Below are 17,395 nucleotides of genomic sequence, written 5' to 3' on the forward strand. Positions count from 1 at the left end.
AAAAAAGAAATACTCTTAATTATATATTAAATAGAATAACTATTTATTAGGCTCATTCTTATACAAATAAAAAAATTTTCTTAGTTTTATATCTGTAATATTTTATACCAACTTGCTTCAAAATTTAATTATATTTTTTAATAAATTAATAAAAAATAATACAAATAATTGTTTAAATATAATTGTATTTTAATTTTTCATTCTATTACGTACACTTTGAGGATAATTTGAAATAAAAGATAATAGACTTGTTGTAACTGTCATGTATTTTATGCTTTGACTGCGTCGTAATCTGAAAATCATGGCGCCTTCATGGAGACCGGGTTCTTCTACAGAATCAGTTTTAAGTTTGGAGTTAGCCAACCAATAGCGGTGATAGACAATGGCAGCAATTTTTCGAGCTTTGAAGGTCCATCTATGGTAGAGGTGGAATGGGATGGATTCAAGAGCGTCAAAAGCACCTGTTAGCAAACAAAACAGTGAAATGTTTGATGACATCACATCAATAATAATAGAGTAACGGAGAAATTCGATCAAATTTTTCTGAGTATTTTCTGATGTAAAGATAGTCATGTGTTAAACTGCTAATTAGTTTTTGTTGTTGGTGCCGGTTTGTTTGTTCAGCCCGACAAAAAAAAAATAATAATAAATAAATTTAATTTACCTAATCATTTTTGATAGTAGGTTAACTTTTAAAGAGTGCTGCACTCCTTACTTTACTTAGAGTGAACTAGTTTTCGCCTTAATTTTGTTGAAAATTTTAAACTAGAGGTAAAATACTTATAATATTGGTTTATGTTGTTAGTCATATTTTTGTAGAGACTCATCAAAAGAGGTAGTAATTATTTATAAAATTCCTGTTAAGATTTATCTCTCTATCTCTCATAATAATTTTTCCCTTTTATTACTTATTACTTATTAGCCCTGTTTCGAAAGTTATTTGAAACGTTGATTTGGGTTTAGATGTGAGTTTTAGATTCTTTAGTATGGTAGTGTCTGACTTCTTTGATGCCGAGGTGTCGCTTGTCCGAATTCCTCGTGAGGAGGTGGGAGGTGATACCTGCAAGGGACTCTGATACTTAAGTTAACAAGGATTTTAGACAAATTTTTAGTAGATTAGAACGTGAATTATACCTAGGGTGCTAATATATTTATAGTAGAGTTGATAATTACTTTTATTAGAATAATTCTATCTTTTTTTATCTTTCTAATGGATAACTGTTTCTTATATCTTAAAAATTTATTGGAATCTATCTTTTAGAGAAGATAGAGATAATAAAAAAGACTTTTGAAAACAATTATCTGCCTTGAATAAATAGAACTTAGTCTCCTTATACCATTGTCTGATCACTTTAAAAAAAGTTGAATTTATCATAAAAACTACCTTTTTTTATAAGCCTTGTATTCTATTGGACTAGGGGTGCACATGAGCCGGGTGAAATTGGGTTTGATGGGACTCAGATCCGACCCGAAATATACACCGGGTCTATTTATTAGACCCGAATCTGACCCTAGACCCGATGAAACCAATACACTTTTGGGCCACAATTATACCGGGTGAAAATCGGGCCATTAACATTACATTACGTTGATACTTTCTTGTAAGCTAATATGTAAAAATATCCAAATTTTCAAGACTCCAACCATTATTTAACATGGTAAAATTCACTTAGAAAAATATAACAAGAACCAACCCTTCATTAAAATTAAAGCATAACTACAATCAATACTAAAGCAAAACTACAATCAATACTAATATTGTCTAATAATACCAAATATTTAAATCAATACAAATAACACAATATTATACATTAGTCTAAAGTCTTATGCATTCTAAACATAAAACATTAACTTATAGTCTTATAATGACTAATAACATAAAATATTAAGGTTTACAATACTTAAATTCTACATAAGAATAGTTATGATCCATCACTAATAACACAAAATATTAATTGTGCATGATAACCGGACCACCGGACCGACTTCGGGTGACCCGAACTATGGCACGGACCCGATCTGAAATAATGATCGGGTCTATTTTTGAGACCCTTACCCGATCCTAAACCCGATAAAATCACACCAAATTAGCTCCTAAAATGTTTGGAATCGAACCAAACCTTCAGACCGGACCGGATCTGTACACCCCTATATTAGACATAACTTTTATTTGTCGAGGCAAAATATAAATAGATACTATATTATTCTTCAACAATTTTAATAACTTTTTTAACTACCCAAGTATTATTTTTGTCTTCATCATTCTTTATAACAAGTAGCAATATGCGAGGACCTTAAGTATAGTAAATTAGCGAATCTCGTCCAATCATATAGCACCAATGTGTGGAATTTCAAGGTTTCGTATACGAAGCAAAAGTTCATCTGACTTTCAGCGTTATATTATCGAATTCTAACCACAATTTTCTCTCTTTTGTCAAACCTGCGTACTTGTCATTGGCCGCTTTAGAGGCTTAGAGTGCCAATACATCTTAGTCAGTTAGTTGTGAAATAATCCATTATCAGCCACCACACGATACACATGGTCTTTTTCCCTCTCCGTTAAATATTAGAATTTATTATTTTTAGTCATTAATTTAATTTTTTTAATTTAATAAAATAATAACATATTTTATCTCATACTTTTAAATATTAATAATTAACTGATAACTAAAAATAATAAATTTTAATAATTTTTTAAGCATTCTAAGAAATAAACATAAACACATTTCAATAACAAGCTTGGTTTCTACATCACAAGGGGGAAAATATAAATGATGAAATCCTTCAACAGATTTGAAAGAAATAAAAGTAAATAGAAATGTCCTTTTAGAGGTTAAACTAGAAGGGCAACTGAAAGTGAATATATACTTGCAAGTTTTTCGGTAATTTATGTAATTTTTTAGTCTTGAATTCATGTTATTCATATTCAAATTTCTTCTTTTCTTTTTTGGTTCCAGCCATTATTAGACTTTCTATTTAGAAATTTCTTTGTATGACGCAATACCAGAGGTCAAGCAATGAGGAGTCAATGCAAAAGAAAACGATAGACGTTTTGTATACAGAAATTTGTGACAAAATGGAGAAATTGTTGCTTACACAATCTTTTTATCCTAAAATTTTGCACCCAGCTCCGTTTGGTATGTTTTGGGGGGTAAAAATATTAATGCAGAATGAATCTTTACCTATAAATGGCTAAAAAGCCATTCAAGGAAAAAATAATCATATAACCCAAGAATGTATCATCATCATCTAACAGATATTGCTAGAAACCATGCAGAGAAACTGTTAATTCGCTTCCCCATTTCCTGAAAGTTTCTCATCAGCAATGTCACTAGGAAGGTCAAGACCAGCAGGAATTTTGCCAGGATAGTTGGTAGTTGGGTTATCTGATCCAATCATGCTGCAAAGATAAGACTAATCAGTTTCTGACTTTCTGTTAATCTTGAATGCAATATGTCTTTCAAGAAAAACAAAATGCTCACCCTCTATCAATGATAACAACAGAACGTAGTTCGCAATTAGCATAGCTGTAGAGAGAGAAGGACTGAATATTAGTGATTTGCTATATCACTATATGATAATTCTAAACCATGAAAGGCTGACAAATAAATTGATACATTTTAAAAGTAGGAGTGGTAAATTCAGGGATGGATATGCTAAACATTTTCATATTTCCCATTTAACATTACTTTTTACAAAGCAAGGTTAAGATTATAAAAGTCCATATATATTTGAAATTCAACTAAACTAATAAATGCTGAAGAAAGTGACATATGTGGATGTAAGTTCACGTAAAAATGAAAATATTTGACCGGAATTACATAAAAAAAAAGCCAGGTTTTCTTTTCTTAAACAAGTCACAATGTTTTTCCAGTGTTCATTAAAAAAAAAAAAAAGAAAAGACAGGGGAGGGGGGGAGGGGGGGGGGTGTCTTATTATTATTTATTCTCTCCATCATATATTTGAAAGCCTGAATGTGTTGTTCATAAAAAGACTTGCCATCCTTCCAGATAATACTTACTGTGTGCAGATTTCACTCTTTATAGTTGGATGGCAATCATTTCCAAAAGAACTTAGGGCATGAAACAGAAAACCGCTGTGAGAAACAACAGCTATCTCTTTCTCTTTACGCTTCCACAACCTACACCAAATACAGGGCAAAAATGTCATATATTTAGTTCTAGTCTACCTATAGCTAAAGATCTACTTTTTTTGGTCTAAACTACTAGTATACAGTGCTCACTATAATCAGGATCAAACCAGGTCGACCTACTATGGAAGTAAACCTTCCCAGTGCTAGTTTTTCTCTTCCATGTTCCATCTATATACTCAAACTCAAATTTTGCTTAAGGGAACAAGTGCTAGACCACTAGATACAGCCAAGCATTCTAAGGACACAATCTGAATTCTAACTGTCTATATTTTATACAAATGATATCTGAATATAAACGAAAGGTAAATTATGCTCTAAATCTTTTACACAACTATATCAGCTCCTCAAAATCTGAACCCACCAAAACATTATTACCAAATAGGAGGGCCTGTGCGTGAAGCTTCCACCAAATGAGATCTAAGGAGGGTAGAGAATAGAGATATATACAGTCTTATCCCTATAATCAAAAGAGTCTATTGGAATTTGAACCTATAACTTCCAGGTCACAAGGTTACAAGATTCCTATCGAATTGAGGTTCACCCACCACTAAAACATAATTATACGGAAAATAATAGTGCAAAACATGAGCTTCACATGGCATGCAATTTGCAAAAGATCACCAGAATATAAAACTAAAATCGGGCAACAACGTGCATCATCTGAGAGTATTGGCAATTATTACAGTAAGTGCAAAATGGTGAACATATGGTGATCCAACCAATTATAAAACGTTCAGCTTAATCCACAAACATAGTAATATGAAGCTTCTAATATAGTTTTGCGTTCCCTAATTTTGTATATAGAGATTCTTCTTTTGGTCATATATGTTGACATGGAACATTGATTACATAATAGCACTCACCATTCAAAAAACTTCAGTCCCCTGGCAACAACTTCTTCATTCGTCTCTCTAATGTCAGGTTTCCACAAAATGTCCTCATCACTTTCTATCTAAATTACCAAACATGAATTTCAGTCAACTAATCAAATTTCAACCAACTTATTGCAAGAAGTGTCTCCTAACAAAATTTAGTACACGCTAGTCCATAACATCAGACAAACAAAATAAATCACCTACCAGTGAAAAATCAATAGCTGGAAACATATTCCGATACTCAGTGATGCTTCTTCTCTTATCACAAGGATGAACTCCCTGAGTTACAAGAATGAAGCACAGAAGCGTTACACAAAAACTACATGAAATTAAAGAAGGGGAGGTAAAAGTATATTGCAGGTTCAATGTGTAATAAATGTCCTCTCATTACATACCAAATGCTCTCGGCACTGCTCTACTGCTATAAATGGTGGGCAATTCAAACTAGAAATTGCAGGACGACCACTATCTCCAACATTATCATTCATCAGAGGAGGCGCAGTAATCCCATCAGTGTATGCTTCACCACCAAAAACCCCAACTGCTGTTTGCATGGTCCTGCAAATATCACTTTGTACTTGAGGTATACCCTCACTAAGGAAAGAAAGAGAAAAAGACTTTGGTTTGTTTACTAATATGCAAAGCATTTTTCCCGTGGAACAATCAGAACAACTCTAAGAAAATACTTGTCTACAATATATACTGCATGCTAAAAGGACATAATCCAAATTAAAGAACATTACTTAGTATCAATATATAGGTAGGAATTACCTGTTCACAAAATACCATTTGATGGTTTTCTAATGATTCTCCCATTTTCAACCTTATTTATAGAACATTTTCAAATTTTAACAAAAACTTGACAGTTGCAACATTTTTTTTACAGTAGCTAAAATTGTAGATTTGAAAAAAGATCCAGTTGCTGTTTAGTAGTGGACTTTCCATATACTCATATCAAATCACATCTTTGCTCAACTAATATTGGCAGCAGTCAAATTATCTTGTATTGTTCAGTAAATCTTTAAGACCTCGGTCACGCATAACATAAAATTTTAATGGGATGAGGTAACAGATCTTGACACAATGAGATTAGTTCAAGCCTGAAGTGAATTCTAAATTAAATGGAAGATATACCTTAACAAGGGGGAAACAATGACTAGTTCGATTCCTTTAGAAACATCGCTTGTCTTAACATGCTTTCGCAGATTGTCAACCTGTCACATAACCAAAAATATTCTGCCATGATATTTAAAGAACAACCAGTTAAACTGGGTAAAGAACTAGGCACTAGCCAGAGAGAGATCTATGCTAATTTACATAGTCAGTGTCACTTTACTTCAATACCACGGTAGAAAACAAAGACTAGTCTCTTATCTCTAGTCAAAGTCCACTCTTATAGATAACTCTAAAAACACAATTACCTGGCTCCAGCCAAGAGGGGTTAGGTTTGCATCAAAAAGATCATAAGACAAGTATGCATCAGGATTCTTGTCTCCTTCTACATTGTGAAAGCCTTGCGCATGTCTAACCTGTATCCAAGATTAGATAAGAACTGAGATCTCCAAAATAATAATATTGAAAATAAGAAAATGATTTTATCAAGAACCAAAACACAATATACTCCAATCGGCAGGCTATGAACCCCTGGCCTGTACTAATCTAATGATCCATTTTACCCTTAAGCATAAAGTTCACGAAATGCAGTTCACATTGCTATTTTCATGCATTTACTCACAGTTCAGTTTAAAATTTAATCGTGCAATTTCAGTCAGACCAAAATAAGTAGATAACAATAGTCAATATATTAAGTCACAAATTCACAGGTGACTAAACTTTGGGATTTGATGTCACGTAGGAAAAACAAGTTCTTGCCCCATTACACAAGACAAATATGAATTTTCCTACTACTAAAACATTGCTTCAAGTATAAACCAGCCACAAACCAGGTGAAGAGTTTTACAACGGTGCAATGGATAAAGACCTTGACTTGCAGCAGCATCCATATCTACAGTGACATGAAAGAAAAGCCAAGAAGAAAGTTTTAAAAGTCAATGGTAAAAGACAGTAAAAGCTCCACAACCATACACAATTTTGCTAAAAATGATAGGAATGTTGAAAGTGAGTTAGTTATACGAGGAAATATGAGTACATGTAAAGCAACTCTAAAAATTATTTGCACCTATACTATACCATAGATGTATAGAACCAAACAGATGCAACAACAACGAAGATCTCATTGATTCCTTAAAGGCAAAGACGAGGATATATAGCGATAGGAGAAGGTTCTAAGCATAAGCTTCCAACCAAACATAGATAACAACAACAAATTGAATGGGCCTAACTGTGCCCATAACCTACCTAAATGAGAATCACTCATTCTATTCCAAAGCTTATCTTGATCATCAACTACAAAGCCAATGTGATATTTAACGAAAACCTCATGCAACATAGTTGTTTCTGAACAGAATCACTTCAGGATTTCAAATATATACATTTAAGAGTTTAATTCCTATTATTCTGTTAATAAAAATAAAAAAAATAATACAAATTCCTATTATTTTGTATATAGTATCACAGTAGACGAGTTTCACACGTACGTATAGAAATTAAACTTCATATATTATAGTATAGGATTTAATCTGAATGCTCGTCAATAATTACAATAGAACGATAAACGAAACGAAGATTTTACTACGTTCATGTCATTCCAAACAAGCCGGATCAACATTGTGAAAAAAATTCACTAGCGAAAATCACCAATTCCTGAGTAACTGGATATAAACGAAAATTTCCTCGCGAAATCAGTAAGCAAAAATATCAAGTCACTGAATAATCGTAAAACTAAAAAAAAAACGAATCCGAAATCAGAGAACTAACCAATCAAACTAGCTCAGAGCTTAGCATAACGCGTCGAGAAAAGCTTCGGTAGAAAACGAACAGGGAGAGAACAAGAAGAAGAAGAAAAAGAAGAACCTGAGCGAGGAGAGAAGCGAAGAATGCGAGGAGGAGAACGTTGCGATGGTGGAAAAATTGCAGGGCGATGCTGTGAAATGGGAGTGGGGACAAAAGCGGAATTCAACAAAATAGGATCATGCGTAATAACAACGGGCATGGCGAATAAGAGAGTAAATTTGATAATAGAATTAAAGGAAAAAGAAATTAAAAAAAAAGAAAAAATAATAAAAATAATAATTAATTGAATTGTTAAAAAACTGTTAGGGGTGGGTTGGTCTGAATCTGCAAGCAAGTGCAACCACTGAAACATGGAAGTGCTGCATTATACTATTGCTTATTATCCTTTCGTATATGGCTTATGACTCATCACTCATCACTCATCACTCATCACTCATCACTCATCACTCATCACACACATTTTTTAATAAATATAATATAATATAATATAATATAATATAATAATCCTTATTTAGGAAAACCAAATAGAGAGAGAGAGAGTACGGAGGTGATGAAACATGGAAGAAGAAAGAGATAGTAAAAATAGAGGAGAGATGGTAAAAATGAAAAACGATCAAAGTTAATTAGTAATTTCACAAAAAATAATGTAAATTATATAAATTAATTATTAATATTTTTGGTGAATCTTTGGTTTATTTTTGCCAAAAAAAACATATTTTTAGGATAATTCACGTGAATAAATAGTTTAGAGTTTAACTTACGCAAATATTTTAAATTAATTTTTGTTACATACCTGTCTTAAACATCTTTATGTAAATCGAATCAACGCTATTTACATATAAATCGAATCAATGTTGGAGAAACGTGTAATATATAAATCAAATCAACTTTATTCGATTTATTACTATATATCACATACATAGTAAATCGAATTACTAATACGAATTATTGGCATTTTATTAACTTTATAAAACATAAATCTTAATAAGAAAATAGCTTCTATCTGGATTCAAATAAAATATCAAACAAATTAAAACAAATAAGAATAGAAATTGAAAATTTGTGTTTCAGTTTAAATTTTAGAAAATTTAAATTTTTATAAATTTTTAAATTCAAAACGGAATAATAAACTATTTCTAAAAATTCGTTAAAAATTATTCTTTGATTTATTAACATCTAAAGAATTATTAGCAGAACTTTTGATGTTGAAAATTTTATTATAAAGTATAGTCCTATAAAGTGGCATAAAAATTTATATTTAAATTTTTTTTAGAATCAGAAGTAATAGATAATTATATAATATAAAATGATCAATTATATTATACAATATATAATTTAATAAATAATTAAAATATTAAATTGGTTAAATTATCATTTTACAATACAATATGTGACAATACCATAGAAGATTATTAAACTAATTTAATTGATAATTTATATAACATAGTATAAATATTTATAAAATAATAATTTAATTGATATAATATTTTAATTATTTTTAAATTATATATTATATAAATATAATTAGTTTTTTTATATTATATAATTATTTATTATTTTTAATTCAGAAAAAATTTAAGTTTTAACTCCTATATGGAGGGCTATATTTTATAATAACTTTTTTAACATAAGAAGTCATAAATAAAATTTTATAACTCATTTATTATTCCGTTTTAAATTTATAAGTTTGTAAAATGTAGATTTTCTAGAATTTAAAATAAAATACAAAATTTAAACTTTTTATTTTTATTCATTTTGATTTTTTTGATATTTTATTTGAATTTAAATAGGAGATCTTTTCTTATTAATATTTATTTTTAAAGTCAATGAAATGTCAATAATTTGTATTAGTAGTAAATCGAATTAGACTGATTCGATTTACTCCTAATACAGCATATACATAGGGATGTCAACAGGACAGGGCGAGGGTAGGGGATGCCTCCTTGCTCCCCATTCCCGCCTCCGTTCCCATTCTCCACAGGTTCCATTTTTCGCAGGACCCTATTTTCCATCTCTTTGATAATTCTGACTAATTATTAATTTTCATAGGAATAAAATTGAAAGTATTCATCATATACAAAAACAGCAAAATTTTATACAAAAAGTTTAAAACGACAAAATGGTGACTTCTTTCAAAATGATGCAGTAGAGGATGTCATTGTAAGTCAGAGCGCAAAGCAGTGGATGGGTAGAAAGGATAATGGACACGATGACAGAGTTGTGAAAAGGAACGCCACGAATATAGAGAACGACGCGGTGAGGGTGATAAAACGGTGAAGGGTGACAATGCGGTGAGACGGAAGAGTGGTGAGGGGGTGGCTGCAGAGAAGATTAGATGGAGTATGGTCAATGCTAGACGACGCTAGAGATTTATGAATTGAAGAACGGTTATGCAAATAAAGATTACGAAAAATAAATAAACTATTAAAAATAGTTCTGTAAATTTATGATTTTGGAGATTAGTGGGAACGGGGCGGAAATCCCACTTGGGTCCCCGCACTTGTTTTGGGAGAATTTTACTCCCGTCTCCATCCTCGCGGTGAGAGTGATAAAACGGTGAAGGGTGACAATGCGGTGAGACGGAAGAGTGGTGAAGGGGTGGCTGCAGAGAAGATTAGATGCAGTATGGACAACGCTAGACGAAGCTAGAGATTTATGAATTGAAGAAAGGTTATGCAAATAAAGATTAGGAATTTCGGGTATATATATATATAAAGAAATAAACTATTAAGAATAGTTAAGTAAATTTATGATTTCGGAGATTCGTGGGAACAGGGCGGAAATCTCACTTGGGTCCCCGCATTTGCTTTGGGAGAATTTTGCTTCCGTCTCCATCCTCGCAGAAAAATTTTTTTACAGTCGAATCTTCATTCGGAACAGTCCCCACAAGGATCATCGCATCTCGGGAAGTTTTGTCATCCCTACATATACGTAATAAATCGAATCAAAATATAATTGAATTTATTTGATTTGATTTATATAAAGAGTCTAACTAGGGGTGAGCACGAGTAGCGGGTACCCGATTACCCGTCCAAATCCGAACCGAACCAATTAAATTGGTTCTGGAATCAACGGGTAATCGGATCCAACCCGAACCAAACCGATGGCCTTTGTTAGTGATTGGTTCGGGTATTAGTTCTAGGGGTGCGGAACCCGAACCAACCCGCGAACCCGATCATATATTAATTAAATAAAAAATATAAAAAATATATATATGACTTTTCGATTAGACAAAGATTATTTACTATTAATATGTTTAGATTTTAATGAGTTTAGTTTTTAATGTATTTAGTATTTAACATGTTTGGATTATTTCTATTGATGTTACATGTTTATTGTGCTTGTTAAATTTTTAAGATAAAAATTTGATTTTTTTATGAATTTCAAAGTCATCGGGTACCCAATTACCCAAACCGAACCAATCCGTTCTTAATCGATTTGGTTTGGTTCGAGTACATGTACAAAAAAACACAAATCCAAACCAAACCAAACCAATTAAATTTTGATCGATTCGATTATAATTTTACCATGAATTCGAACCAAACCGACCCATGCTCACCTAAGTCTAACTAGACATGCATGTAACCAAATTCAATTTAGGATATGTATGTAACTTTTTATTTAATTATCTATGTAAATTATCCTATTTTTTAAGATCATTTTATTGTTTGTATGTTTTGAAATTTGTTTTATTAAAATTATAATCTTTAAGGTCAAAATGACTATTTTGATTTATTTTATCAAAATTTATAATTAAAATGTTGAACTTTAATCCATATTGTGATTAACTATTGCTGTAAAGATAAATAAATAAATATATATATATATATATATATATATATATATTCATCTATTAAGATTTTAAGGACTTTTTTGAAAGAGGAAACTCGAAACTCGCAATTAGGGGTGGCAAAACGGGTCGAGCTCGTCGGACCGATCCGCTAAACCCGCTAAAAAGGCAGGTCGGGATAGGATTTGGAGCCCGCCAAACCCGCACCGCCAAATTGGTGGGTTTTGGCTGGGTGGGTCGGGCCAATCCGTCGGGTCGAAAATTTTTATTTTCCATTTTTTTATTAAATAAAAGAGTGATTACTATTATAAAATTAATAATTATAGAATTTTTAAACACTTTTTTTTTCATTTTTTGTTTTTATTATTCTTTTAGTTATTAACTTTATTTATTTTATTTTACAATTTTGTATATATACTCAAATTATGCGACTTATTTTTTAAAATAAAGATGATTCTATTGACAAATATTATTTTGAATAATTTCATTAAAGTTAAAAATTAAAAAAATTATATTATAATTTGACTATTTTTTATTTGTAATTGATTTTTTTATTATTATTTTTGGTTAATTTTATTGAATTTTTTTTTTAAAAAAGAGTCAAACGGGCTAGCTCGCCGACCCGCCAATCCGTCATAAAACGGGACGGACTAGCATTTTAAACTCATTTTAGTTGGTGGGGCAGGTCGATCCGTCCCGTTTATGGGACGGACCTAGGCAGGACAGGACGGGGCGAATTGAGGCGGGCCGGACCGCTTTGCCACCCCTACCCGCAACCCTTTCATTCACTAGGATTTTATTGCACTCAATCTAGGGTTTCATTCATTCTTCACAATCTCACACGCGCCACCCTCATCCTTCGTTCACGAAATCCATCGCTTCAATAATCTCCTCTCATTGCCGTTACTGCCTTCACTTTTCGCCCCGGCGGAAACCACGGTGGCTGAATTCCCCTTGACCAAGCATCAAATTAGGTGCTCTCTCTCTCTCTCTCTCTCGCTCTCTCTATAGCTGCCAATAGTGAGTTCCAATATTCTATTATTCGTTTTATTTTTGGTCTGTTATTGGATTCTGTACTCGTCTCTAGTGATTATCTTGTTCTGCTTTTGTGTCCTAATTCTCGTTCCATCTAATTTTTTGACACTTTTTGAGGAATGCATTGAACAATCCAACAATCTCTCTGAAAAAATAAAATGAATCCGTGTCAGGAAAAGAAAAGGATATCACCATTGTTGCTGTTAGAGTGAATCTCGTGGATAATGTTGTTCTTGTTCTTGTTCGTGTTATTAAGTAGGAAGTGGGTTGTTCAAAATCGATCCGGACCGAACTAAATTAACAGACCGAACCGAAATAATCGAAAATCGAACAAATAAAAACTGAGAAAAACTTGTTTTGTTGTTTTTTTTTTACGGTTCGATTTTCGATTTTGACCATAAAAATTCTAACCGAACCGGTTTGGCAAAAAAACCCTAAAAATTACTAACCCCATCCCCCCGAAAAACGAATGAAACGAGTGCTGCGCGAGTGTGCGACCAGCTCAGTAGCTCTCTCTTCTCTTCTCCAAATATCTCCTTCTGCGCGACCCACGTCCTTGAGTCTCCACACCTGCGAGGCTGCGACACCCACGTTCCTCCCAAGTCTCACCACCGTGAAGCCTTCCTTCGAATCCCAACGCCGAAGCCTTCCTCTTCAGGCCAGCACGCCACCCTCTGACCCAGCAGGCCAGCAACACGCCACCACCCACTGACTCAACAGGGCAGAGCACCACGCCAGTGAGACGCCACGAACTGGCAGCGTTTTTGGGTTCTGAGTTAGGGTTTGATTTTGTTAATTATAATCTGAGTTGCTGGATTTGTTTAGGGTTTTGTTAGTTTCTTGTTAATAACTTTGATTCTGTGCTTCTGAGTTGCTGGGTTCAAATTTGCTTGTTTTGCTTAGTTCAAATTCTATGATTCTCTGATTCTCTGATTCTGTGATTCTGAATTGATTTTTGGTTTTCTGCACTTATTTTGCTTGTTTTGAAATTTTGTTAATAATACTGATGAGTTACTATGTAATTTCACTAATTTTTGTTCAATAATCATTGATTCATTGTTGCTGTTTGTTGGTATTGTTTACTTTATTGTTGGTATTCTTGTTTGTTGATTCATTGTTGCTCTTGCTAAGCACTATTTCGGTTTTTTCTTCCTCCTTCCTTGAGTATGTTTCACTTCTATTTCTATTCTGCTGTCTGATTTTGTTGAGCCTCTGCTTTTACTTGGACTTTCCAACACCATTTCTTGTTGCTTTCCATTTGATTCAAATTCGTGGCTTTCTTGTTACTTAGGGTTCACTGCTGCTATTATTCATTATTGATGAGGTAATTCTGAATTGAATAGATGTCTTTATTAATAAATCAGAAAATTTTGTAGATGTCTTTATTCTTTATCATGTTGAGTGTTTACTCTTAAAATTTATTTTAATCAGATGGTTCTAGATGATGGATTAAGTATGTATGTATGTATGTATCAATGGGTTGATTAGATGGTTGCTGGATTGATGGATCTAATTGCAGTCTTGCTCTTATTGTTGCTTAGAAGGTTCTGATAACTGATATGATTCAAGATTTACCTTTTTAGTTAGCATAAATTATATGCTCTTAAACTTTGAGTTGATTCATTGATTCAGGCACATGTATCATGGTATGAATTGTTCTCTTTATTATTAGAATGTATAACTTGGCTATCTTTTAATAGAAATTTATTTTTATTTTCAGTTGTGTTAACTATTGAACTTTTAAACTTCTTTAATTGTTGTATTTGAATTCCTTTTGTCGTTAAATTTCATTAGACCAATACTTTGTTAGCTGTTGTGTATTTGTGTTTGTTGATTTCAATGTTATGATTTTGTGAAATAGTATGGTAGTATCTTTTTTGAATTTGATGTAAATTAAATTTTATTTCTTTAAGGTTTGAGTTTATATCATTTTGTTGTAGTAATTATTCAACAGATGAAGTTAGTAAAGAGCAAATTAGAGATTGTTATGCTTAATTTGTCATTTTAGATGTATATGCATTTGTTTGTGCACTGTACATCAGAGCCAAAACGCTCTATTCCATGCTTTTAGAATTCGAATGACATGAAACAAACTTGGCAGTTGGTGTTATTGAATTCCGAAGCACAATTGATTGAGGTTGTTAGGGAACTCGCATTATTAGCACTTTAGGCAGTGCACTTACCGTAGTCCCCCTCCCTTCTCATGTCCGAAAAGCTAATTTTATTGTACGTTGTATGTTTCTTAATTTTCACACTAATCTTATGATTTCATAATCCTATAAGCGCTGACATTGTTATTTGATGATGTATGTGTATTAAGTTGTTTGATTTCAATTCTGTCATTTAGAGTTGTGGTTTGTTGCTCATTATTTTTTGCCATCTTGGAACCTTCATGATCCTTGCATGAAATCGGATGTTTCTTGTGTTATATATCTCTTTGTAACATCTATGAAATTGATTGCATCAACAGTTTTACCTCATTTATGTTGCAGAGTTGCTTGTGAGATATGAGTCTGATATCTCAAAATGCTCGCACTAAAGCTAAGAAGACCCAAAGGGAGGAGGACATCAAAGAACCTCCCAATCATGAAGAGGTTGAGGATGGGAAAGATTCTGATGATGAAGCTCTGAAGGCAAAGAAGAGGAAGCGAGAACAGTCAGAAATGCAACAAGTGAGAGAAATGAAAAAGCTGGAAAGCTTTTTGTTTGGCTCTCTGTATTCCCCTGTTGAATTTGGAAAGGAGGATAATGAAGTAGAAATTGGGGATAAAAAGAGCTCGGATTTGTTTTTTACTGACCGTTCTGCAAATAATGTGCTTTCTGTTTATAAGGAAGATGCTGACATTTCAGAGGAAAGTGATGATGATAGGGCTGCCGTGCAGAGAAAACCTGTGTGGGTGGATGATGAAGAAGAAAAGGCCACTATTAACATAGTAAATGTTAACAGGTTAAGGAAGTTGAGGAAGGAAGAGGATGAGGATTTGATTTCTGGGTCAGAGTATGTGTCAAGATTGAGGGCTCAGCATGTAAAGCTGAACCCAGGAACTGATTGGGCACAGATTGATTCGAGGTCCAAAATAGATAGATCTTCTGATGATGAGTCAGATGAAGAAAATGAAGCTGCATTGAACCAAGGTAACAAGGATATGGATGATATTCTGAGAACAAATGAAGACCTGGTTGTGAAGAGTAGCTCGAAACTACTGCCCGGACATGTTGAATACTCAAAGCTAGTTGATGCTAATATACAGGATCCATCTAATGGCCCAATAAATTCTGTTCAGTTCCATAGAAATGCTCAGCTCCTTCTTGCTACAGGATTGGACAGAAAGCTTAGATTTTTTCAAATTGATGGCAAACGTAACACCAAGATTCAAAGCATCTTCCTTGAAGATTGCCCCATTCGGAAAGCTTCTTTCTTGCCAGATGGGTCTCAGGTTATCTTATCGGGAAGACGAAAGTTTTTCTATAGTTTTGATTTGGTTAAGGCTAAGGTTGATAAAGTAGGTCCTTTAGTTGGTAGGGAAGAGAAAAGTTTGGAAAATTTTGAGGTCTCGCCTGATTCTAAATTAGTAGCTTTTGTAGGTAATGAGGGTTACATTTTATTAGTTTCGACAAAAACAAAGCAATTGGTTAGTACCTTAAAGATGAATGGAACAGTCCGATCCTTAGCTTTTGCAGAAGATGGACAACAGTTGTTGAGCGGTGGCGGTGATGGCCAGGTTTACCACTGGGATCTGAGAACAATGACTTGCATGCATAAAGGCGTAGATGAAGGCTGCATAAACAGCACAGCTCTTAGTACTTCTCCAGGTGGGAAACTTTTCGCAGCTGGTTCAGACAGCGGAATTGTGAATATTTACAATAGAGAAGAATTCCTCGGGGGCAAGAGGAAGCCTATCAAGACCATTGAGAATTTGACCACTAAAGTAGATTTTATGAAATTCAATCACGACTCTCAAATATTAGCAATCTGTTCAGGCATGAAAAAGAGCAGTTTGAAATTGATACATATCCCGTCATATACTGTGTTTTCCAACTGGCCGCCGCCGAATGCAAGCCTGAGTTACCCCCGCTGTCTTGATTTTAGTCCAGGTGGTGGTTTCATGGCTGTAGGAAACTCTGCAGGAAAGGTGTTATTGTACAAGTTGCACCATTACCAGCATGCATAAAATCAAATTTGGAAGCTCTCTCAAGGTTTGAGAGTAAATTTTTGTATTGTTATTTGTTGTCCAGGCAGGTTTCTGAACTCAGGTTATTATTGCATTTTTGTCATAAACTAATGAAGCATCATATGTGTTTGTATGCAAGCTATAGAAGGAGAAAACTAGCTTCAAGTCTTTTATTGATTGTTTGACATTAGCTATATTAACTACATTGCTTTATCAATGTTATAGATACCTAGATGAGCTGTTATGTTATATCTGTACACAGTTTGGGTTAAATTGATATTACTAAATGCCACTTCTTGGCACTTCTGAAAGCAAGGTAATAGCCAATAACTAATAAATAAAAAGGTGAGTGCTACCAAGGCAGATAGATGAAATATTTTGATTATTTTCATATAGACGTTGTTGCCACTGCTCCTTTATCTTTTCTTTTCTTTTCTCTTCTTTTTTTTTGGGGGGG

At 33.2% G+C, this 17,395-nt stretch overlaps 2 protein-coding genes across 11 annotated transcripts; one reads left to right on the forward strand and one right to left on the reverse strand.

The window, feature by feature from the left end:
• Positions 1-3,029: 3,029 nt before the first annotated feature.
• On the reverse strand, positions 3,030-8,377 carry LOC130946675 (phosphoglycerate mutase-like protein 1). 7 transcript variants are annotated; one of them, XM_057875506.1, is made up of 10 exons: positions 8,002-8,377; positions 6,972-7,033; positions 6,450-6,557; positions 6,163-6,242; positions 5,424-5,586; positions 5,233-5,307; positions 5,017-5,105; positions 4,022-4,141; positions 3,483-3,527; positions 3,030-3,400 (listed from the first exon to the last, which is right to left on the reverse strand). In XM_057875506.1, the coding sequence occupies exons 1-10, from the start codon at positions 8,291-8,293 to the stop codon at positions 3,286-3,288; spliced, it is 1,149 nt and encodes a 382-aa protein (XP_057731489.1). In that variant the 5' UTR covers positions 8,294-8,377; the 3' UTR covers positions 3,030-3,285. The 7 variants fall into 7 exon arrangements, with proteins under 7 accessions (XP_057731489.1, XP_057731495.1, XP_057731494.1 ...); XM_057875512.1 differs by having other exon boundaries at positions 6,989-7,033; positions 8,002-8,375; XM_057875511.1 differs by having other exon boundaries at positions 6,989-7,033; positions 7,906-8,375.
• Positions 8,378-12,553: 4,176 nt separating this feature from the next.
• Positions 12,554-17,189, forward strand: LOC130944724 (U3 small nucleolar RNA-associated protein 18 homolog). 4 transcript variants are annotated; one of them, XM_057873209.1, is made up of 2 exons: positions 12,554-12,705; positions 15,259-17,189. In XM_057873209.1, the coding sequence occupies exon 2, from the start codon at positions 15,274-15,276 to the stop codon at positions 16,936-16,938; it is 1,665 nt and encodes a 554-aa protein (XP_057729192.1). In that variant the 5' UTR covers positions 12,554-12,705; positions 15,259-15,273; the 3' UTR covers positions 16,939-17,189. The 4 variants fall into 4 exon arrangements, with proteins under 4 accessions (XP_057729192.1, XP_057729194.1, XP_057729193.1 ...); XM_057873211.1 differs by lacking the exon at positions 12,554-12,705 and adding an exon at positions 12,734-12,751; XM_057873210.1 differs by lacking the exon at positions 12,554-12,705 and adding an exon at positions 13,227-13,547.
• The last annotated feature ends 206 nt before the right edge of the window (positions 17,190-17,395 follow it).

The sequence above is a fragment of the Arachis stenosperma genome, chromosome 8, assembly GCF_014773155.1.
Source record: "Arachis stenosperma cultivar V10309 chromosome 8, arast.V10309.gnm1.PFL2, whole genome shotgun sequence".
Taxonomy (NCBI): domain Eukaryota; kingdom Viridiplantae; phylum Streptophyta; class Magnoliopsida; order Fabales; family Fabaceae; genus Arachis; species Arachis stenosperma.